The 24405-nt window shown below is 41.0% G+C and overlaps 1 protein-coding gene across 1 annotated transcript in view; it reads left to right on the top strand.

The window, feature by feature from the left end:
- si:dkey-34e4.1 (carboxyl-terminal PDZ ligand of neuronal nitric oxide synthase protein) overlaps positions 1 to 23153 on the top strand; it is a 29805-nt gene extending 6652 nt beyond the window's left edge. Inside the window, exons 3-11 of the mRNA XM_061699321.1 lie at positions 8891 to 8983; positions 9047 to 9105; positions 9651 to 9759; positions 9838 to 9967; positions 10833 to 11011; positions 12161 to 12319; positions 14111 to 14312; positions 15566 to 15818; positions 21100 to 23153. Coding sequence (XP_061555305.1) covers positions 8891 to 8983; positions 9047 to 9105; positions 9651 to 9759; positions 9838 to 9967; positions 10833 to 11011; positions 12161 to 12319; positions 14111 to 14312; positions 15566 to 15818; positions 21100 to 21550 — 1635 coding nt within the window. The 3' untranslated portion in view covers positions 21551 to 23153. The remainder of the gene's footprint in view (positions 1 to 8890; positions 8984 to 9046; positions 9106 to 9650; positions 9760 to 9837; positions 9968 to 10832; positions 11012 to 12160; positions 12320 to 14110; positions 14313 to 15565; positions 15819 to 21099) is intronic.
- Positions 23154 to 24405: the final 1252 nt, after the last annotated feature.

The following is a 24405-nucleotide window of genomic DNA, read 5'->3' as shown; positions in this document are numbered from 1 at the left end:
AGTAATGTAATGTGCATGCCAGGCCAGTAGTTGGCAATGTAACTGTAAAGAAATATTAGCATTAACGGCATCCCATTAGGACACATTGTCACCTCCCTCTACGGGAGATTGTTGTCACATATAGGAAACAGCCAGTACTTGCCGGAAATTTGCCCAAGTATGAGGTCACGGATGTTTTGGTCAAATTTACTGGCTGGATGTTTTTCACCCTCTTCTCCCCAGCCCAGACATGTTTAGAATATGAAAGATGGTCAGACGCAGCCAGAATTTCCCGCAGCTACATCTTCTCAGTCATTCATAAATTTAGCTGTGATGTTTTTCACTCTTCCCTCACAGCCCGAACGTGTAGAATATTGGAGACTGTAGTAACGTGTCGGACACGGCCAGTACTTGTGAGAAACTACTGCAGCCACAACTCTTGGAATGTTTTTGCAAAATGTTGCCATCTGTGATGTTTTTCAGCCTACCCAAACAACCTAGACATATGTAGAATATGGGAGATTGTTATCACATGTAGGATACAGCCATTACTTGCAAGAAAATACTGCTGGTACAAGTTCACTGATGTTTTTGCTCAATTTAGCCAAAGAGAATGTTTTTCTCCCTACCCCAACAGCCCGGACATATGTGGAATACGGGAGATTGTTGTCACATGTAGGACACAACCAATAATTTGCCAGAAATATTTTCTGCCAGGTTTCCGATTGGTTTGCAAAATGTAGCCGGCCTTGAAAGTTATACATGCTACCGCACAGCCCAGACGTATGTATGAACATTATGAGAGATTGTTGTTATGGCGAAGACACAGCCAGCACATGCCAGACATTTCTGGCCCAAAAACACTTTTCCACCCAGTCTTAAATCTCTTTCATCTAACTCAAGTTAGCGTGACTCAGCTGCTTTTGACAGAACGGTCGCGGTCAGAGCAACTGATCGGCGTGGACATTTTCGACGAGATCAGCACAATCAATCATTTAGTCCGTGTTTGCGCAGCAAGCCTGAACTTATGTGACCATGAAAACAATTTTTACCCCTCTCTTATACGTTAACTTATTAAAACACACTCACATGTATTAAAATACCCTTTTTAAAGTATTCCTTGGCGCCTGTTGTCACTCTCTGACTGTCAAGAGATGGGAAACTTTTGTATAACATCACTTTGAAGAAACAAAAAGAAGACGCTTGGTCACAGTTTACCAAATAAGAGGCACGGTGTGCTTGCTTCAAGCTCCCAGTTTACTGTAAAACTGACGCATAAAACAAAACAGAAATAAACATTTTATATTTAAACACCAAAATGTTTCACCAAACCATATCATTTCCTCAACCAAGTCTGCTAGCTTAATGCTAATAATGCAAAACACCACAGATGGGCTAACGGAAGTTAGCATAGATGTCACAGTAATGTTAAACCTTCTAACTCCTTGCTTGATTGTCTCCTCCTGGTTTGCAACGCAAATTAAAAAATGTACTACGTAGCAATCATCTTTTAGGACCCTGTAACTTGAAATCAGAGAATTGTTTCTAAACACATTTTACATATTGGAATGATAAATGCTGAAAACGTGTTAAGACTGAGAACTTTGTAGTACCATTAAACTGTTTTTCACGCCCCCCCCAAACTGTTTTTGGGGGTCGTAGCAAAAACGGTGCCCAGTGAGCGCACGAGTGCCATGTGTGAAATTTACAAGACATATTCATTTTCCATTTACATCGACTTTGCTACTGCAGAATGGGGCGGGCCAAATAAGTGGGCCGGCGCCCCTGTAAACTAAATACTGGGCACTGTGTCCACTCTGGACCGGCGCCGTCTCAACACAGGACTTTTTGCACGGAGAATGGCCGCACGCCTCAGCGGCTCCCCGACAGGCGCCGTGAAAGGACAGGCCGTCCCTCGGGCACCGGGAGGGGGAGACGGTGAAGGCGGGTGGGGGTACGGGGGCAAAACAAAGGAGCAACCTTAGCATCCCAAACACTTAATCTCAGTGCAGCCTCTGCACACGGAGGATTTAAAGTGCACTCTCGGAAGCGCAGATTTAGTGGCCCAGAATGGACGCTTCGTAGCCGCGGGCGCGCCCACCATGCGACAAAATGTGTCAAATTGGGAAGCCTTCCGCTGCAATGAAAGCTTTCCTATTTGCATGCATTTGTTGCTAAATACCAGCATGGTTAATAATGCATAAACGCTTCGGGGCAGCATCAATTTTCTGCTTGCAATCTTGAATGTGAAATGAATTTCCTTTCGTTACTCTGGTTGCTATCTTGCTATATGTTACCACAGCAACTGTTAGCATGCTAACATTTGCGCCATTAGTTGTATTATTAAACTCAATCACTCGAAGTAGTTTTCAGAGCAGAGTTGCCAGCTGTTTTAGAGTATTTTAAAGTGGCTAATTCCCCTCCCAAAAAAAAAGCTTGCAAGTGAAACTAGCTCCGGGGACTGATTTTCTAATAGAAGCAGGAAATGTACTAACATCTGCTGTGAGTGTGGCCATTCAGAACCCTACTGTTTTGTACGTAGCGTTGTTTAGTTGAATTGCTAATTTTGCCGTCACTGATGTTGTCCCTTGTCTGTGTACCAGCGTGACATTGTTGACCGTCGTTTAGTTTCCGGTACATTTATCCCGACGGATCAATGACAGGTCAAACTGTCTGCGGCGAGCTGGAGGGTAAAGAACGTGGAGGACCCGCCAACTGGAGACGCGATAATCGGATTACTGGCAGTAACCTGGGCACGTCACAAGCCCCCAAATCCCTCAGCAGCCCCCAAAACTAAAAGCCGTGCCTCCCTACGAATCCCTGCGCTTGTGTGTACGCACCCTTTTGGTTATTGACGTCATTCTAAATGCAATATCTTTGGGATTTGTGCAGACAGTATGCAGGTGGGCCAGCCGGAGTAAAATAAGCACATTACAGTGGAGAAAAAAACTATTAAAATTGAACTTATTAAAAGACACTTTCTAACGTATTTCTTAGTGCCTGTAGTCAAGAAATGGGACACTTTCGTATAACGTGACTTTAAGGAAACGAAAATAAGACTTGCTTGTAAAGTTCTCCAAATAAGAGGTAACGCGTGCTTGCTTCAAGCTGTTTGTTTGTCACTCGGTTGGACTTTACTGTAATACTGACGCATGAAACACGGGGAATAAACATTGTACGTTTAAACACTAACATGTTCAACCAAACCATTTCGGTTTTCGGTTAATGAAAGTATGCTAGCCTCATGCTAACAAGTAATGGGTAACGCCATAGACAGGCTGAAGGAAATTAGCATGGGTGTTATGGTAATTATAAAACTTAAAACAGCTGCTTCTTTAATACACACGGAGCAGCAACAAAAGTTTTTCTTGGAATAGTGTAACTTTATTTTCATTGGCATTTTTCTCATAAAATTTCACTTTCTTCCCCATAGATTATGACTTTTTACTCACATTACAATACATCTTTATTCTAAAAAACTGACTCCCTAAAAAGTTTCAATTTTGTTCCTTGTGATATTTTAACTTTACTTTCATAAAACTATATTTTTTCTCATAATGCTATGGCTTTATTCTGGTATTTGTTGTTCTCATAAAATTGCACTCTCTCCCTCATAGATATGCCTTTTTCCTCATAAAATGATGACTTTATTGACCCAGAATTGAATAATTTTTTTTTCTGTCTGAATTTTTAAGCTTCATTTTCATAAAATGACTTGCTGCATCTCTTCCAGTAGAGCACAGTCGTGCCCGGCATCGTGCAGCGCAACACTGAACTACGCTGAAGGCGCGCAACTCTAAATTCGGACTAAACCTATTAAAAGATACCACCAAAAAAAAAAAAAAAAAAAAAAATCGGTGGTATAGCAGGCGCGCAAACGATGCCCCACAATAGAGCGCTACACCGCAATATTGATACAACAATATTGATAAAAAGGGTCCTCTGTTTATAACGGTCTCGACATAAACCGACCACCCCCTTTTTATATATCAAAATATAAATCACATTAAATCACATCCTGGAGTAGAGGTGAAGAATTTTTTTCTTTCGTCTGGCCGGCTTTGAAGCCACGTTGCAGGCTAATGAAAGTCGTTTATCTCGCCCTGTCACGGCGGCGCAGCCCGCGTGGAGTCGTTGCCTGCTGCGCTTGTCTGAAGAGGATTATCCCGGAAATTTCTGGTTGTGCGGGCGGATGTGAGGCCAAAAAATGGATGTAGCCTTTGAAAAGAAAATAGAAAATACTTTGAAAAGACAAGGCAAAGCTTTTTATGTTGGCACTCGGGATCAAATTAAAATCGGGAGACGTTTGCTCGATCTCGGAACTGGGGTGGACTTGATGGAAAAAAATAAATAAATAAAAATGCTTTTGGCGAGCTATGAAATTTCACCACCTTGCGCCGCCCACACAAAATGACCAAAACTACAACTATCTGTGTAATTACATGGTGCAAATTAGTCAGAAATTGGACAAAATATGTTCACTTTTGAAGGGTTATTGGAAATATTCAAAATGAAACTAAAATCTCCTCGTCAAAACAAAATGGTCTTTTTGGCGTGGCTTCTTGCGACTCTTTTGTGGGTCTACTCCTGATAGACATGCCCACCCAATGCCATGTTGCTAAGTGAAACCAGCTTCAAGGGCTGAATTAAAAAAAGGTTGGTCGCCAATGAGCACCCTTGAGTTTTATGTTCCAACGATGGTGAGTCGGCAAACTTTGCTGCCATGCTCCACCAACAAAAAACGTCTTGCAATTTACCGTCGTCCGTCTGTCTAGCATTTGTATCTCAAATTTGGTAGAAATTGGTCAAAATCTAAGATTAGTTCAGTTTTGGCCAAAATCAGTCCGAAATGTCCGCTTCAAAGCAAAATGGCGAACTTTCTGTCTTTTGGGCCTGGCTTCTTGAGACTTTTTTGTGGGTCTACTCCTAATAGACATGCCCACCACATTTCATGTTGTTCAGTGAAACTAGCTTCAGCGGCTGATTTTATAAGAAAAAAAATAGACACAAATTTGGGGGCTGTTTATTCCAAGAAGCCTGTCTTTGGGGGGGGGGAGCAGGTGTCTTGGCTCATTCCGTCTCCCAACAGTCCTTTCTTTGTTAACACCCCCCCCCCAAAAAAATAGGAGAGAAATTCCAGGGATGTCCCCAAATCCTGAGAGTTGTAATGAATCAGTTGCTAGGTTGCCGCAATCTATAGGGCCTATTGTGGGCTCCAGTACGGTGTCAATGGCGCCAGCGGGAGCGTGGAAGGACCCGCAATGCACTCTGCCTCTCGTAGATTTACCAAGGAAGCAGAACGGGGGTTGCGCCACATTACTCCGCCCACGTTGGGAACCCCGGAATGTCTGTACAGTGAACCCACTCGCGTTAAAGAGATTTAAACATCTTAAAGACAGAAAGGGGAGACGAGTATATAACATCCCTTTGAGGAAAGGAAAGAAGTCCAAATAAGAGGCGCCGCGCATTTATTTTTCACTCCCAGTTGAAGTTTACTGTAAAACAAGAAATAATTCAACATTGTACAGTACATTTAAACAGCAAAATGTCCAACCAAACCTTGTCATTTCTTCCAACAAAAGTCTGCTAGCTAAATGCTAACATGTAATGCATAAACCTATTGATGGGCTAATACAAATTAGCATAGATGTTACACTAATTATAATCATTGAAGCTGTTGCTACTTTAACACACATGGAGCAAAAGTTGCAATATTTTCTTGTAATACTTTTCATTACAATGTTTTTCTCATAAAACTGCGTGTTTTTTGCTCATAGAAATGAACTTTTTCCTCACAAAATATTTTTTTTCTTTATGAAGTGGCATATTTTGCTACTTTATTATTTTGACTTCATTTTCATGAAACCATTTTTTCCTCACAATAACATGACTTTATTCTGATTTTATTGACATTTTTCTCATCAAATTCCACATTTTTCACATGTAATGTGAAACCCCATTGACGGGCTAACATTAATTAGCAGAGATGTTACGCTAATTGTAAACATTCGAGCAACTGCTACTTTAACACTCACGTTCAACGACACTCTCAGGCAAAACATTCTCTCTGCTCTGTGGGAACGACGACATTTACTGCAATCAGAAATAGGACGCTGCAAATCTCGCACGACGGCGCATCCTTCGCACGCCGGCTCACTCGGCATCAATCGTCTCACACGGGTTTACTACTCGCTTACTTCTCCCCGAACGGGGCATCAGAGCCAAGGAAAGGAAGTGCCTCATCATCTTCGCCGCCGTTCCAGCTTGACACGCTAACGTCTCAAGCTCCCAATTGTTTGTTGCGGCGTCCTTGACGGCGATGCGTGAAAAGCTTCAATATTTCAAAGCACTCACTGAGCGGTGTGGGGCGAGGGGGGGGGGGGGGGAGAAAGAAAGCAGAGATGAATATTTCATACTTTGGATGTGAAGTTGCAAAATCCCACTTTGCTGCCATGGAGTGTGAATTATAAAGGAGCTCGGTGTGGCCGTCGTCACGGCGTGTACTTGGGCAACTTTATTTATTTAAAAAAACATTTTTATTTTTTTTTTAACTAACAGAATTCTGACTTTTTACTCACAAAATTACTACTTTATAAAAAAAAAAACTTTTTTCATGAAATTAAATGTGACTGTTTTATGTTAATGACATTGAATGATCTGGTATTGTTGTGATGTTTTATTCAAAAAAATGTAGGAAAATTAAGGTTTTTTTCCTCGCAAAATCGTCACTTGATTTAAAAAAAAAAAAAAAATTATATTCTTTTATAATTTTATTTTCATAAAATGTAAAAATGTTTCCTTATAATACTATGACTTATTCAGATATTATCATGACTGTTTCTCATAAAAGGCCATTTTCTTCCACATTAAAAAAAAAATGACTTCTTCGCAAAATTCCAAGTTTATACTAAAACAAAAATAGCACTTTTTCTCCATAAAGTTGTCACTTATTTTTCATTCTTTTCACTGCATCCCTTCCAGAAGAGTTCATTGCTGGCCGGCATGTTCTTGCGCAACCCGGTACGACACAGAAAGCGTGCAACTATAAATTGGGACTTGCCTCTGTATTGTAAAAACCCATCAAAACGAATATTTGGTTTGCAAAAGATGAACCGATATACAGTAGCCGGGTTTCACAGTCTCAAAAATCAGGGTCAAATTTCCGTATTGTACAAATTGGAGGTTCCAGTGTATTAACGTGTGTGTGTGTGTGTGTGTGTGTGCGATACGGGCTCATGTATTTCCTGTCGTCCCTCTGCAAATCCGTTCTCTATTTAATCAGCTCTCCCGGGGACTGGCTTCCGAATAATTAGAGGGCTGAAACTTTAATCGCTGCGGATCCGGGGTGCTGGCAAAGCGGGTCACTTTGTGTCGACGCATGCGAGAAATTGAGAATTTAACAAACCCTGCTGACACTCTAAATCAGGTGGTACAGTGGGATTTTTTTTGGGGGGGGAGGGGCACGGGAATCGATCATAGACGTTAGTATTCAGCGAGAGATTTTGAGATCCTGAAGTTTTTTTCTTTCTTTTGTTTGCTGGGAAAGGTCGTAATTGTCAATTAATTGCTCCCTTGTTTCACTTGATGTTCTCTCAAAGCGCAAAAAAATGCACCACTAAGTTCATGCGTGAGTCAAGAGTATCAACTTTTGATGATGAAGTTTCCAGAGCAGAACGTTGCACCGAGAGAAAAAAAAAAAAAAAAAAAAAGTGGCCCTCACCCGAGTCGAGCTTTTCAGCCAAGAACCTCGACAGGCTGACGTTCGTGTTCGAGTCCCTCGGAGCGCCAGACAGATGTGCTGGCGCCAAATACGACCTGGAAGCTTCCGGCGTTGTTGTTTTTAAATTCAGCAGTGTGGCTGTTTTTGTCGTTACTTGAGGTGGAGGGCGATGTGTCATCTTTCATTTCTGAAGTTGTCTCGAGGTACAAGAGTGTTAAAGTTAAAAATATTGTAGAAAAAAGAGTTTTAAAATTTACAGGGAAAAAAAGCTCTCTTTTTTTGTCAAAATTGTCATAATTTTGTGAGGGGAAAAAATGTGCAACTTTATGAGAAAAACATAATACCAGAATCGTGGGATAGTAGTATGCAGGAAAAAAATAATTTTATGAAAATAAAGTTAAAATATTATGAGAAAAATTTTGCTACTTTACTGAGAAAAAGTGCATTTTTTTAGAATAACCTCAGTTTAAGCTTACGATAAAAAATTGGAATTTTATGAGAAAAACATCCTAATAATATCAGAATAATAACACCTTCGTGTCACGATAAAAAATAAGTACTTTGATTAAAATGAAATATGAGAAAAATAATATAGTAATTCCAAACTATTGTCATAGTGTTACAAGAAAAAAATATATTTTTTGAGAATGGAGTCATAATGTGGTCAAGAACAATCCATATTAGAAAAAAAAATATTATGAAAATAAAGTTCATTGACGGAAGAAAACGTTTCATTTTTATTAAGACAAAGTGATAATATTTTGAGAAAGCGAATTTATTTTAGTCTATGGTGGGTCGCGTTATATGTTAGCATTAAGATAGCGGACTTCCGCAAAGATAAAATAATATGGTAGGTTGAACATTTTGGTGTTTAACTATATTGTATTTAATTATCTTTTGTTGTATGATCGGACCGGCACGGCGGCCGAGCACATCTGCCTCACAGTTCTGAGGACCGGGGTTCAAATCCCGGCCCCGCCTGTGTGGAGTTTGCATGTTCTCCCTGTGCCTGCGTGGGTTTTCTCCGGGTACTCTGGTTTCCTCCCACACCCCAAAAACATGTATGTTGCTTCTCCATAAACGTAGTGCTTTGCCGCCATCTGTAGGCAATTTCCATATATTTCGTATAAATGCTACAAAGCGTCATTAGCTTTTTTAACTGAAGCGTTTGTGCCCCGTCTGCTCAACCAGTACGAGTTCAAGGCCAAGAACATCAAGAAGAAGAAGGTCAGCATGGTGGTCTCCGTGGACGGCGTCAAGGTGCTGCTGCGCAAGAAACAGAAGGTGAGGCGCCCGCGCTCATTCAGATGGCTAATGCTAACGTGCTAACGCCGTTTCCGCCCGCAGAGGAAAGAGTGGACGTGGGACGAGAGCAAGATGCTCATCATGCACGACCCCATTTACAGGTTCGTCCCCCGCCGTTAATTGATGGATGTCGTTCATGTCATGTCATTCGTTGTCATGTCACCCGGCGAGCGAAGCTTAACGGGCATGTATTCTATATTAGACGCATACAGTCGGTGCCCTCGATAGGCGGCACGATTAACAAGCTGTAAGCGCTACAGTCTGTTCTGTACGTGTACAACTGCTTTGAAATGTCCTTTTTATTTGTATTTATTTATTTATTTATTTATTTACACATTTCCATTCACATTTTCAACTTAAATTCTTAAGTTTCTCCATTTTTTTTTTTTCTTAAATGTAGCTTATCATTTTTTGCACTTTGTTTTATTTATTGCTGTTATTTATTTTTCATATTTCCATTTAAAAGGTTGTACATTTATTTTTGTTAGATATTTTTTGTACTTTTTACTTTTACTACTTTTTCATTCAGTTTAAAATTATTTATTTATTTATTTTCTGTATTTATTATTTTTTTTTATACACATTTTCAAGTTCGTACTGCGGTTATTGGCCGTTGAAAGTTTACCGATCCCCTTTTCTTTTCCAGGATTTTCTACGTGTCGCACGACTCGCAAGACTTGAAGATCTTCAGTTACATCGCCAGAGACGGCTCCGGCAATTCCTTCCGCTGCAACGTCTTCAAATCCAAGAAGAAGGTACAGTCGAAGCCCCGAAACGAACCTTCGGTGAACGTGGCTGGGTCCGGATCGAAAGCCGTCTTCCTTTCCGTCCAGACGCAGGCCATCCGCATTGTGAGAACCGTCGGTCAGGCTTTCGAGGTTTGCCACAAGCTGAGTCTGCAGCACGCCGAGCAGGACGCCGACGGGCAGAGCGACAAGTCGGCCGAGGAGTCCGGACGTGCCGGTGAGGCGGGCCGATCTGACGTACACTATGTGGGCCGGTGTGCGTTTCAAGTTGACAGCTGCATAGCTTAATTTAGGGCCGAGGGGGTGGGGGGGGATCAAATAATTCGGCTAAGTCGACTTCCAAAATATGTTGACGCAGAATTCAATTAAAGAATTTCAGAAAAAAAAGAACCAATGTTTCACACGGACATTTATTGCGTATGGAAAAATAACACTATAATACATACAGTAATGACATAATTAAATAGAATGCAAAGAATTAAACTGTTTTTGTGGCACTTTTCACTTCCAATTCAGTGGGCATTGTGCTGCTTCTGGTGTGTGCTTCTTGGCCACCTGGGGGCAGTACAAGACAGAACTACATGGAACTGGTCTCAGCTCCTCAGTAACTTCCAGTCATATTAGTTGTTCTTCACACAGGATAAAGCATATATGCTTTTGAGTATTATTATATTATCTGTCCGCATGTGTTGTGCCACCGTTCGTGTTCACATATCCGTTTCTTAAAGGGTTATAACACCCTGACTACCGATGTTATTCGTTAGCCCGTCTATGGCGTTTTGCATTGTTTGTTAGCATGAATCTGATCAGACTTTATTAAAGCAAAGCCATGTGGTTGTTTTAAATAGACAAGGTGTAATTGTCTTTGTTTTATGTATAGTTTGACAGTAAACTTCAAGTGGGAGTCACTGGTGCCATATCGCGCATGTATGTTAAATTTTTGATCGCAAGTCAAAGCAAAAAAATCGTCCGACGTCTAGACTGCACCGTATAGCGCGTCGCTGTAATCAACTTTATTGCTCATGTGAGTAGCGCACATTTAGTGGTTTCATTTCCACTTTGGCGCTTTGCGCCCACCCCAGGCCAGACTTCGACGGGGGCCAAGCGAGGGGAGGAGGACGGTAAAGGAGGACGAGTGGAGGACGAGGACGAGGAGGAGGAGGATGCTGCAGCCGGCACGTCGCTATGCGAAAAGACGGTCGATGACATCCTACACAGTCTGGCTGAGCTTCGCGTGGTTAAACCGGGGCACACCATCATGGTGAGATGCACACACACACAAATATATGGTATCTATATATAGCAGCTTGCCATATGAATGATGCATGTGTTACGCTAAGCAGCTTCACGGTTACTGTTAAACATTCTATATGAGCCCAGTGGGCCACACGCTTACTGGACACGTTATTAGCTGCACCTGCAGCGGTTGTAGTTCATCAAACCAAGAGGCGTGTCTAATATTTTGACTCGGTTTGGGCGTCGTCTGTGGATTGTTTTGTATTGAAGCCATAACACATTACATAAATCTCTTGACATGTTTCACTTTTTTGTTTCTTTTCATTCATTTTGTTTTAAAAATGTTATTTAATTTTGTGCATTTTTAAATTACATTTTTTGGAGCATTGTTTTACTATTTAAACTTTCTTTTTCTGCATGTTCATTTTTGTTTTACTACATTATTCATTTAGTTTACAATTGACTTGTTTTCCATGTACATTTATTTTCCTGTCTTTGTTTTGGTCTACAATTTAATTTTAAATGTTTTACTTTTTTTGGAGGATTTTTTTTCTTTAGTTTTTTCCATGTTCTTGTTTACATTTACATGTTCCAAAAACATTTTTGGGGGTACTTATGTCTTTTTCTACACGTAAATTGTTTATATGTTTAGAATTTTTACATTTTTGACTGTATTCTTAAAACAATTTTCAATGTGCATGTTTTACATGTTTATTTATTATTTTTTTCCATGTACTTATTTTACTTATTTATCTATCTATGTTTTACTTTAAAAAGTGCTTTTCAACTATTATATTTTCCTTTTGTTTTTGTTATTTTGCATTTTTGTACTTTAAAATGTTTTTTACATGGACATGTTTTACAAACTTTTTTTTAATTTCTATCTTGATTTAAAATGTTTCATTTTGTACGTTGTGCTACTACATTTGTCATTAAGTGTACAGAGGCAAAAGTTGCAACAGGAATGTTCCCCAAAAATGATCATGTGCCTTCTGCTGCCCTCTTGAGGCAAGCCAATGGAGTTGCAGCAACGAAGGCCATTTCACATGACACAAGCTTGTTTAATGTCGTCATTTATTTACATGTAATCGTGGATGTAAACAGAACATGAAAATGAAACAATAATATGTGGAGGGGGGGGGGGGTTTGTGTGCGTGTGTGTTTTTGTGGTCAGGACTTTTCCGGAAGGTCCTTGTTCACGGTGACTTGCCAGGGCGTGGCTCCCTGCAGCCCGAGCTCGGCCGCTGGCTCGCTGGCGTCACGCCACTACTTGCAGCTCCTTCAGCAGCAGCTGCAGCAGCAGGAGCAGCACACGCAGGTGGCCGTCGCTCAGGTGAGTCGATCGCTGATGTTGAAGCCATCTGTCTTTTTTGTTGTTTGTTTGTTTTGGTTTTTTTTGCAGTACAGAGGCAAGTCCGACTTTCAAAGTTAAACACCTTCAGTGTAGTACCATGTTGTGCCACGACATGCTAGGCAGCACTGAGCGCCACTGGAAGACATGCAGCGGAATAATTAAGCAATGAAATTATTCATTTGGCAACAATTTTGTGGCATCTTGGTACCCAGGACCTATGTTGAAGTGAGGTCAGAGCTTCATTAAGACAAAAGTAGTGCTTCGGTGCCTCCTTGTGACATCTTGATACAAAGAACCTATGTTGAAGTGAGTTGAGGAACTTCATGTGGACAAATGTAGAGCTTACTGCAATTTCTCGTGTGTAATGCGCACCCATGTAAAATACGCACCCCCAAAGTTGACCTCAAAATTCTGGAAAACCCTTCTCCCTATGTATAGTGCATTTTTACAATGCATGATTTTGCTTCTACCCATATGATCAAAACATGAAGTATTATCTGTATTTTGTTCGTTTTTTTTTAAAGAATTACTCTAAAGTTAAGCACTTTATTGGAACATGTAATCCTTTTTTTTAATTTACTTGCTCTTATTTTGAAATTCACAGCCCTACTTTTATTTAGTAAGTGAGAAAACACACAGTCGTGCTCATATGTTTGATTACCCAGGCAGAATTTGTAAGATGGGTACAATTCTTTAAAGAAAAGATAAAGGACCAGGCGAAACACATTTAATTTTATTTTAATGGGATTCAAATTAAACGGTCAAGTCGGTTCAGAAAAGCATTATCATAAAACAAAACATAACCATAAAGAAATTAATGATGGTTGTTGTTCATTCATCAATCATATTAAAAAACAACAACTATATTTTACAAATTCTGCCAGGGTATGTAAACTTATGAGCACAACTGTACATATACGCAGTTATACTTACCCCGTCGTATCGGAATGAAAGTGTAGGTTACACTTTTTTTTATAACCACTAGGTGGCGGTGGCATTTTGGAATGAAAGTGTACCGCTTTTTCATAACCACTAGATGGCGGCATACATTTATATGACGTGAAAGTTTTTTCCATACCTATGTGTAATGCGCACTATTGACTTTTGACAATTTTTGGGGGGACAAAAATGTACATTATACACGAGAAATTACGGTAAATGTGTTTGACGCACATGTGAGGTGTATTTAAGAAATGTTTTATTTCTATTTTATATGGTCTCTCTATATCACAGATTTTCACCTATGGCAGGTGGGTCAGGAACTTGTCTCCGAGGGAAAACGGGGGTTCACTGTACTTTTGACATTGTTGCTGACAGGCCTGTGTTGTAGCAGTAGGGGGCAGCACTCGCTCAGTTTGGAAAGCGGCACGTTGTAAACGAGCTAGAGGCCTGAATCGAAGACAGTCGTCGTCGACTTGAAATCCGTTATTCCCAGCCTTTATTGAGCCGAGGCACGCCACCCGACAAAAATATCAGCAAATATATACACTGTGTCGTGTCGAAATGAAGCTCCTCCCCTCACGTCAATATCGTTCCTTGACACCAAGATGGCACCAAACCACTACTTTTATCTTAGACAGGGCTTTGGCCTGAGCACCGAAAAAAAAAAAAAAAAAAAGCTGCAACTTTTTCAGCAAATAACAGGATGATGATCTCTTTGTTGGGAATTATTAGTCTAAATTACTTACTACAAAGATAACACAAAAATGGGTTATTCATTTTCATTCTTCTTCTTATTGTTTATGATGATTTTGTTTGTGCGCGCGGCAGGTGCAGCTGCTGAAGGATCAGATGGCGGCCGAGAGCGCCGCCCGCATGGAGGCGCAAGCGCGCTCGCACCAGCTGCTCATGCAGAACCGCGACCTGCTGCAGCACCTGGGCCTGCTGGTGCAGCAGCTCCGGCAGCTGGAGGCCGGACCCGACGGCCGGGAGGCGGAGCTTCAGCCCCGGGAGGCGCCGCTCAACGGATGCGGTGAGCAAATGTCTCCCTTTTCCCGTTGAGGTAAAAATGGCAATAACTGTTATGTGGTTAAATTCCCAGCCCATTTGCTAACCAAAGCAGCAGCACTGACTGAAACACGTAAAGTGTCTCTTCGATTAAATTTATATGTCGTCAATAAATGAAATATAATAATATCGAAATAAAATATTTGCGAGTAATTCAAGCCCCTCCAAGAAGGGTTATAATTGCCGATTTAATTCTCTTTTGTTTTGTGGGTCAGTTTAAGAGTAAAATAAAAATGTTTAAATACCTTTTCAAAAGTTTATAAGGAGACAATTTCACCCGCAACAGAACTGGACGATTTTTAGATTAAAATGAAAATTTGAGTCAATATATTTGATTCAAGATGTATGTGAGTGATCATTTTAAAATGTATATTCAAATCAAATCTATAGTAAAAAGAACAAAAATACGGGTTCAATTTGACTCACAACATAAGAGGAGGATTTTGATGATAAAATGAGAATTTGAGTTGGTAAATTTATTCAAACTTGTATGGGGGTGGTAAAACTTTAAAATGGATCAATTTGCCCCACAACATAACAGAAGGATAATCTTTAAACCAGCATTTTCCTTTTGTTGCAAAGTCGCGACCCACTTTTATAGCAGTTAAGAACACTAAAGAACGTTTTGTTCAAAAAATAGCCTCTAACAAGGCACGTATGAAATATTAGCTTTTCAAAAGCTGTCTCAAATGAGTTTGATGTACCTTCAAAAGCATATGAGTCGTCATGATGTCCGCTAGCCAGAGGCTGAGCTGCGCTGTATTTGTTTACAGTGTCACAACTCGTGGCTAAAGTGCAAGGAAGCTACACTTGCTGGGAACTTTGTACACCTACGTACTGTAGCGGAAAAATCGGAATAAAAATACACAGAATTGTTTTGTAACTGTCCGGGACCCATCCAAATTGGGTCCGTGACCCACTTTTGGGTCCCGACCAGTTGAGCCAAGGCACATTTTACAATATTAAAACAATAAAATAAAAAATCCCACAAAAAGCGGATCCACATGTTAGTTATGCATCTCTTCTAGTGAGTGGAAGTGCTTTTAATTGTTCTGCCTGCCACTATATGTCGCGGGCATAAATAGTTGCATTATTTGTAGGAAATAAATCAAGAAATTTGGACCAGTTATGTGAAATGAAATAATTTCCAGGGAAATTGGGAATTTGCTTTGTCTTTGCCAAACGCTAACTGTTGGACTGTAAAATGTGGTCCTGCAGCGACGAGGCCTCTGTCGCTGCCTCTCAATCTGAAGGAGCACAGCGACGACACCTCGGAGCAGCTCGTCGCGTCCACACCCGGACGGCGTCCGCACACCGCCCCCGCCTCCGCCCTCTCGCGCGTGGGCGACTCCGAGTCCTTCCCGCTCGGCCCGGAGGACGGCCGCGAGCCCTTCCTCGACGGCGGGGAGGGCGCGACGTCCGTCGAGGTGGTCCCCGTCACGTCGAGGAGAGCGTCCGGCGTCGAGGAAAAGTAAGAGGACTAAAAGCCACTTCCAGTGAACCCGTTGATCGCCGGGGATACGTTCCAGCAGACCCAACTGTGATAGTTGGACTGGACATCCAGAGAGAGAGACCTTATTTAAAAACAGAAAAATAGTTATTTCATGACCGTCAAATTATGAAAAGCATTTCTCCCCTTTTAATTTACCCTTGCTGACACATTTCCAAAATAAGCACACAAACCTGAGAGAAACAATAAGGGTGCAACATTATCCACAAGGTCTTCACCTGCTCGCTTCAACATCCTTGGTTTGTGACAATTTAATAAAAGCGTCCGTGTAACGATGTTGCTCTGCGCACGGTGCAGCCAACCTCGACACCACCGTTCTCAGCGGTTGGGCGCGCTAACTGCTAGGCTAACGGCCTCCCGTCTGCGCCCATTCTGCCGTCCGCTTTCAGCAGCTGGCTCGCTCGCTTTCTTATTGCTGGTCGTCCAAACATGCGTTCACTCATTAGCGCTGTATTCTGATTCAATTACATCTCTTGTACAGTATTTACTTAATAGGGCACCCAAAAACATGCTGCTTCAAAGTAGCCTGTTAGATGAGCGGCGCGCACGTCTCGCCGGCGACGCCCAACTTCTGGATCCACTACGGCCGTTAATTTCACATTTAAAGTCCCCACATATTGATACACATAAAACAAGTTCCGGGTTCGAATCTCCGTTGGTCTTGATGTGTGGAAGTTTGATGGGCCTGTTAATTCCTTGAATTCAGATGTTTGTTTTTTTGTTTTTGTTAAAACAAAAAGTTGAAAATGCAGGGTCAGCACTAATGGTTGGCAGTATCGTTTTGTTTACAAACATTCTGAAATGGTCCGTGGGAAATAAATGGACGGATGCAAACATAAATGTTTCCATTAAAAAAAGCTTTGAGTCGACATTTAATCTCCATAAATTGCCCCTCGACGTTAGACTGTTTTTTTCCGCCGCGACACAAACATAAAGTAGGTAATTACTTTTTAATGAGCTTTTAATCCCCTTAAAGCCGAAAGCACCAATGAGGGAAAACGTTCCCTCACTACAAGCCTGCCTTTTTCCCTTGCCTAATATTTAGTTTTTCCCCTCACAAGTGTGAAATCCCAGCACGATAAAGCAGATTGCAACACCAGGAGAAGCCAATGCGATTGTGTCTACTGAAGCGTCTGCTTCCACTCAAAACGTTGCGGTTTCCTCTCGGCTGCCATCACAAAAACAAAGGCACACATGAAAAGCAAGAAAAAAAGTGTCCCTCTATTCGGGAACTTTTGTCCTCGTCTTTCTCGCCTGGCATTAATTTCATACGCGAGGCGGTGGTGAGAAGTGCAACAGGAACTTACAGCGGTCCCTAGACTTCGTCGCTTTTTCCCTTTGTGTTGTCAGTCCAAATTTTTGTCTGGTCGACTGTAATGCGATGAAAGTCCAGTCGCAGTCGATTGTTGATGTTTTTTTTAATTTTTTGCAGCGCTGTATAGCGGTCCCCAACCTTTTTTTGGGCCACGGAGCGGTCCCACGTAAAGACCTATTTCGAAGGACCGTCATAGAAACAAATAATACAAATGGGTTAACGGAAATCAGCATATCACTCATCGTTTCTGTTCATTTTATAATTGTATCCAATTTCATTTATTTACTTTTTAAAATTATTCTCTGTAGCACTTTGAGGTCATTGAATATAAAATGATGATTATGATGAATTATTGTCTCTTTAATTTTTGCTACTTTCCACATATGGAGCAGCAACCCATACAAAGAGAGTATACAACAACACTCACAGGTATTTTTTGTCTCTCTGCTGTGTGGGAGCGACGCCTGTAACTACTTGGGGCCTTCTTTGCCACTCCTTCCGTCTCTTCCTGTCGTGCTCAGTGCTGCCTGACATGTTGTGGCAGAACGTGGTACTACACTGAAGGCGCACAACTCGAAATTCAAATGCTGTAAAAACGTGTCCATAAAATATGACTCGTGTGCTTTTGTACTGACATTGTATCATAAAAGATGATACTGATGTGGATATTTTGTATACCACCCTTTAAAGCCAAACTGAAACATCCTCTTTTTCGTTTCGTTCGTGGTTATGTGACAACTCTCCTCCTCCTCATACGGCTAAATAAGGAAAGCGCAATATTAGAAGCAGCTGTGCGTGCGACATACCACACTTATTCACGTATTGCAAGAGCCAATCAGAAGGGAGCATTACTGTCCTCTTTTGCGATGCGACTTGTATTGGATCGCATCCGATCGTGTAGCTAATGAAGTGTCCGGCGAGTGGAGTTTGTTTGACTTTGACGCAGCGAGCAAAAGGGGGAAAAGGATGAAATTCTTCACTTCTGGGTTCACGGATGACAGCCCCGCCTTAGATGCACACCTTGATCAAAAACACACACAAAATATGTCCAAAAATAAATGAAAGGAGGATCTAACTTTGTGGCGTTCCCAACTTGCAATTGGGACTCAAATCGGAGAGTGACGTGACCACTTCACAAGGGGAGCTCTCGGGACGCGTTGCAAACATTTGCTTTGCTTTGCTTTAAAGGGGTGTACAACCTCCAAAATCATGCAAATATTCTACGTTACGTGTATGCGGCGTACACATGGACAGTAAAAACGATGTAGATAGGGAACGTTGGCAGTATACGGACATTTAAAAACAATGTAAATAGTGTACATTAAGGGTGTACAGAACATTAAAAAAAAGGACACATCATCGCTCTTGGGCAGAATCCTCGCGTTTCCAAAATGACTACTTTTCATTAAAAAACAAACAATAAAAACATCCTCTTGCTTGAGTTACCAAACAGCGCATTATTGAACTTGTATTGCTTTCATACTCCGTTGCAGATCAACTTCAAAACAACACCACCCGCAAAAATCATGTTCAATCGCTAATTTAATACGCTAAAAAAATGGATCATTTATGATGCTGTCATTGATTATAAATGACAGCACACGACCTTTAAATACTTCAATAGTACATCATCTTTTCAGGTTCTTTTCCAAAGGTCTTCGAGCTTTTATATTTAGCGACATTGACCTTTCAATAAGGTTTGGTGGCGGTTACCTTTATTGAAACCAATGCGGAGAAGACTCAGTCCAGGCCAACTTTAACATGTATCTTCCTGGTTTTTTTGATTGGGTTGCTCATATTTTATTTATTGTTGTTGTCGGCCAGGAGGTTGAAGTTGATCGCTGGCTGTGGTCTAACTGTCGCCTCTTTTTGTCAGGTGTGAGGATCCCGTCCTGCTGGTCCTTTTGCTCCTCTAATCAAATCCAAAACACTCAAAACAAAAGAAAAACAACCAAAAAAAAAAAAAACACCCAAAAACTGCACCTGCCCTCCTTTTGCTTTTTTTCATTTGCTTCATCCCAGAAAAGCCTGGAGAGCCTTGCTCCTCTTCCTCTTTTCCTCCTCCTCCTCCTCCCTCCTCCTCCTCGTTTATGTGAGTATCATGAGCACGTGCAGCATGCAAAGTCACAATCGCGTTTCAGACGGAGCCAATCGGCCAATCGCGCGGCGGCGTGTTCACCGAGCAGGAAATAGTTAGACCGCGTAGTAGAGTGAACCCCTGTCTACCAGTTTCCAGACCCACCCGGGATATAGAGAAGGGACAAAAAATTGAATAATGTGCTTGCACAAGTGTGCACACCCTCTTATAATTGGGGATGTGGCTGTGTTCACAATGAACCAATCGCCTTCAAACTAAATGGTAGGGTTTTTTTTCCTGACTTTTTTGCTTTCCAGCAGAAGACTGAAGGGTTTTCTTTTTTTTTTTTTTTTTTAGCTAACAATGACTGCTATTTGGAACTGTTCATAATTCGCTTCATCTTGAGGCCCCAAAGTACGATACTGCCGCCACCGTTCGGCACTGTCGGTATGGCATTCTTTTGGTGATGAGCAGTTTTGTAACAAAATCTCCCAAAGACGTGGGAAAATATGAAACCACATTGTTTCAGTTGTTTATTTTTACTGCCCCTCTAGAATTGAATTGACTTGTACAGGTTATAGATCCCATTAATGGTTGACAAAGTGCTAAAATAATTTATCCTGGTGTCATTTTTCTATATAAAAAAATGGCATTTAAACAGGGGTGTGCAGACTTTTTATAGCCACTTTATAATGCGAAACGCATTATCAAGATAGATGAACAAAAGGAAATAGCATGGATTTAACGGTTATTCTAAACCTTCAAACAACTGCAACTTTGCACACACAACAGAGGAGAATTAAATGTATATTTCAAGGCCTAAATGTTCCATCCAAAAATATCATTTAGTCGAACCAAAGTCCGCTAGCGTAATGCTAACATACAGTAGAATGTGAAACATTAGCATAGATGCTACACAGAGCAGCAACACACACAAACAGAGCATCCAGCGCCGCCTCTTCTTCTTGCCGTTAATTACGCTGCATCATTTCCGGTAGAGTTCAGTGCTGCCTGGCACGTTGTGGCAAAAAGTGGTACTACACTAAAGGTGCGCAACTCGAAAATTGGATACTGTAAAAACCCATCGAATCGCTTACAAATCTGCAACATAGTCGGGGTTCACTGTACAATAATAGTGTAAGTGTTTTGTTTTCCTTTTGTCATCTGCATGTTCAGCTTTTCCACTTTTCCCCGACATAAGAAGTCATAATAGGCACACTTTGCAGCCTCGGCGTATCAGAGACCCTCGCGCGCACACAGTCACGCGTTGAACCGGCGGCCAAGATATTAAAATACTCATTTATACTCATTTCATATCCTGGCCGGCCGGTAATAACATCCCTACTCATAACTGTATTTCCGTGACGAACGAAAACAAAATAGCGTACAATTGCAAGCTGGTGATAAAATACAAGGAGCGCACTGCGGACGCGTGGCAAGCGGTCGGCCCTTTTGAAATCAAGAGGTTGGAGGGATACAAAAGCGCAGGAGATGATGAAGAGGCTTTGACCACGAGGCGCTGTTAAGGGAACGAGAGTGCTGACGCAAGTTTATGTTAAGACTTAAGATCTGGAAGGGAAAGAGGCAACTGCAGTCCAGTAGCGGCGCAAAAACACAATCTCTTGACTTCCAAGTTGTTCTTATTCCAAAACAATGCTTTTCCTGTGTTTAGGTTTGATTTTGTTTTGAATTTAGCAGCGTAACGAGGAAAGGTCCTGAAATAGTTCCTGCGGTAGTAAAGGGGCTTTTGTTAGTCATAAAGGAGAAAGTCATGTCAGGACAGATAAAGTTGCGAATTTCCATTGTTTTAAAGAGGGATTATGAAAGGTAACGTAATCTCTCTTTGGCAGGTTTCAAGCGCCCATCCCGAAGCTGGACCCTCCCCCTCCCTCCACGAACCGCAAGCGAGCCAGCCGGACCTTGTCTCCGGGCTCCGTCGCCGCCGGCCTCCTCCTCTTCTCCTTCCCGGACGCCACGCCCGGCTCGCTGTCGTCGGCCGACTTCCACTCGCTCAGCAGCTCGTGCTCGGCCAGCGACGACTCGGGCGTGCGTTCCGAGACCAAGTCGCTGCTGTCGCCTCTGCGGGGGGGGGGGGACAACGACGAGGGCGGGGACGTGTTCGGGGAGCGCGGGACTTTTCGGACTCGGGCCCTCGGCGGGCGCGAGGAGAGTCCGGGCTCGGACGACCGCCGCCCGCCCGCCTCGTCCCCCGTGAACGAAACCTGCCTTCACATCAGCTTCTCCGAGGACGAGCTTCTGGAAAACTGCCAGGAAGACCTCGCCGTCCCGCAGCGGAGTTAAGGGAACTGCTTTTACGCATTTCTTACTTATTCCTCTTGTTTGTTCCGCAACCCAGACAGCCGTCTATCGGACAAACCATTAGCCGTGGACAGATTTAGTATTTTTATAAGGGAAATCATCACCGTTCAGTGTACTTTTTAGTGATTAGGAGAAACACACCTAGCAGATGTTTTGCACTACAATTCGCCCGTTCCAAAATCGGCGACAGTTGACTGTATTCCGAAACATCACAAACGTTTTTTTTTTTTTAATATAGATAGTCAACATTAAATCTCTCATTTAGCGATCGTTCAAATTTGGGAAGAGCCTCAACGCCTGCCAAGCACCTGATTGGATGATGGGATAGAAGGACTAAGGAAGTCAGACAAAGGGGGGTGGGGGGGGGACTACAAAAAAAAAAAACAGTTCAACGTTCAATTGTAAAAACTGAAAAGAGAAAAAGAAAAATGTAAGTTTAAGAATATTAACATTTGGTACAAGAAAAAGTCACATTTTTCAAGCATAAAGTCAAAATGTTATGAGAAAAAAAGTCGTGATGCTACGGGGAAAAAGTAATGCTACAAAAAATGTAATGTTACAAGAAGAATACGGTTGTAGCGTTATCGGGGAAACAATAAAATTACGAAAATACTGTATATGTAAAGGTATGAGAATAAAGTCGAACTATTAGTGACGTACTGTTAGCATAAAATCGTACTATTATGAGAAAAAAAGTCAATGTTACGTGGGAAAAGGTTGTTGTGTTAGAATAAAGTTGCAAGATTACCAGAACAGTCATAAAGATAAAACAACAAAGTCGAAATTTGACAGCGTAATTGCAGGTGAAAAAGGTCGGAAAGTTACGAGAATAGTCGTAAAATCGTGAGGGGGAAAAAATGGGAAGTTGTAGGAGTAAAGTCGTAACGTCCCGAAAAGGAATACAGTTATGATGTTACGAGAAAAAGCAAATGCTATGAAAATAAAATCGGGGAAAAGAGCTGTGTTACGGAAATATATATATTTTTAATTATCAAGTTAAAGGATAAAGTGAAATTATTACGCCAATAATTTCAAATGCAAAAAGTCTTAGTTGATAAAGTCAAAATATTGCAGCAATAATTAAACAAGCAAGAACTCATTCTACATGGTAAATGTTATGAACAAATTTAAGCAAGTTTATGAGCATAAAATTGTACTATTACAAGAATACTCGCATCGTACTGTTGTATGAAGAAATTTGTAATGTAAGAATGATGTTTAGATTTCAAGGAAATTTTTAAAGTTAGAATAAACTCAAAATGTCAAATGTTTTTTTTTTTTTTTTTAATAAAAAATTGTAATCTTGAGGTAGCCATAATATTTTTGAATGACAAAATTCCCACTTTGCGACTTTTTCTCGAATATACTTGACCTTTTTATTGTAAGCTTGAGACTTTTCACGTAATATTCAGACTTTTTTTTCCCTGGGAAAAAATGACAACATTGCGACTAATTGGACGGATTTATTCTGGTGTGAGCGCGAGAGCCGTGATGGATTGAAGTTGCGTAGTTGCGGGTGTAAGGATATCCGTTGGCGAAGGCCAAAAAATAAAAAAGCAATAATAATAAAAATGAATTGAGACAACTTTGCGTGTGGTCTTCTTTGTATTCATGTTGTATCAAAAATTCGCGCAAGATTTCTGACTGATCAGTTTTGACATTTTGCAGACACTCCAGAACAGTAGGGGGTGCTAAAAAAAAAAGTGCTTACCGTCTTGATTCGCAGCCCCTATAATGTGTAGCTTTTCTTTTAAAAACAGCAGCATTCTGGTGTCAAGAGACAAGTTCAATATGATTTTCTTTGGGCTTCTTGGTTCTAAGCTAAAATGCTAACAGCAGCTGCTTGTTACATTTATTTGACAGTTTTATTCCTCTCTTGTCCACTTAATTAAACATCCTTCAGCTGAAACGTTGAGTTTATGGCCAGTCTGTTCTCTCGCTAGCAATGCTAAAAGTGCTAACCGTCTTGATTCGCAGCCACTATAATGTGTTAGCTTCTTTTTTTTTTTTTTTTTTTTAATGCATCTTTGTTTTCTTTAAAAAACAGCAGCATTCTGGAGTCAAAAGACAAGTTCAACATGATTTTCTTTTGGCTTCTTGGTTCTAAGCTAAAATGCTAACAGTGGCCGCCATTGACATTCATTTAAAGGTTTGATGCCCGTCTTGTCCATTTATTTAACATTTTCAGTAATAGTAATCTTGCAGCACAGCCATATTTGATACCGTGATAATTGGTACAGGCAGTGGCGTCGCTAGGGCTATTTGAGGCGGGCTTCAGCCCCCTAAAAACTTGTCAAGCTCCCCTCAGAAATATTTGGTAGTATGTGTTTGTTGTGAAGGTTTATTGTCCTAGACCACCTAAACCGATATTGTTCTCAACTAAATAATAAATATGTTTTAAAATGATAAATACATATTTAATGATACGGTGCCACTTGACACGCAATCGGTGATAAAATAATCGTTTTGTGAATACGCAAATCCAATCAAAGTATTGCATCATTAAGGCGCAATGTGTAGTTTTAGAGTACGAAAAGACAATTTACTATAAATAACCTTTTAACGTACTTTTAACCTTTAGAAATTCATTACATTAAAATATATATTTAAAAATCACATTTTGGATCCCTTGTTTCCTTTTCCCTTTAAATGACATTTTAGTGTGGCTCTAAAAAACCCAAAAAAACTTTCTTTTATCATCAACTCAAGTTATTATTATTATTATTATTATTATTGTTGTTGTTGTTATCATTTCTTGCCCCGAACCAGAACAGCGCTTCACTCTCACACTGTTTGTGTGAGTGCTTCTGTGTCGTTAGCATTAGCGGGTCTGTGGA

The sequence above is a fragment of the Phycodurus eques genome, chromosome 15 (genome assembly GCF_024500275.1).
Source record: "Phycodurus eques isolate BA_2022a chromosome 15, UOR_Pequ_1.1, whole genome shotgun sequence".
In the NCBI taxonomy this organism is placed as follows: Eukaryota; Metazoa; Chordata; class Actinopteri; order Syngnathiformes; family Syngnathidae; genus Phycodurus; species Phycodurus eques.
The sequence above is the reverse complement of the archived record's forward strand: the minus strand, read 5'-3'. Positions and strand labels throughout refer to the sequence as shown.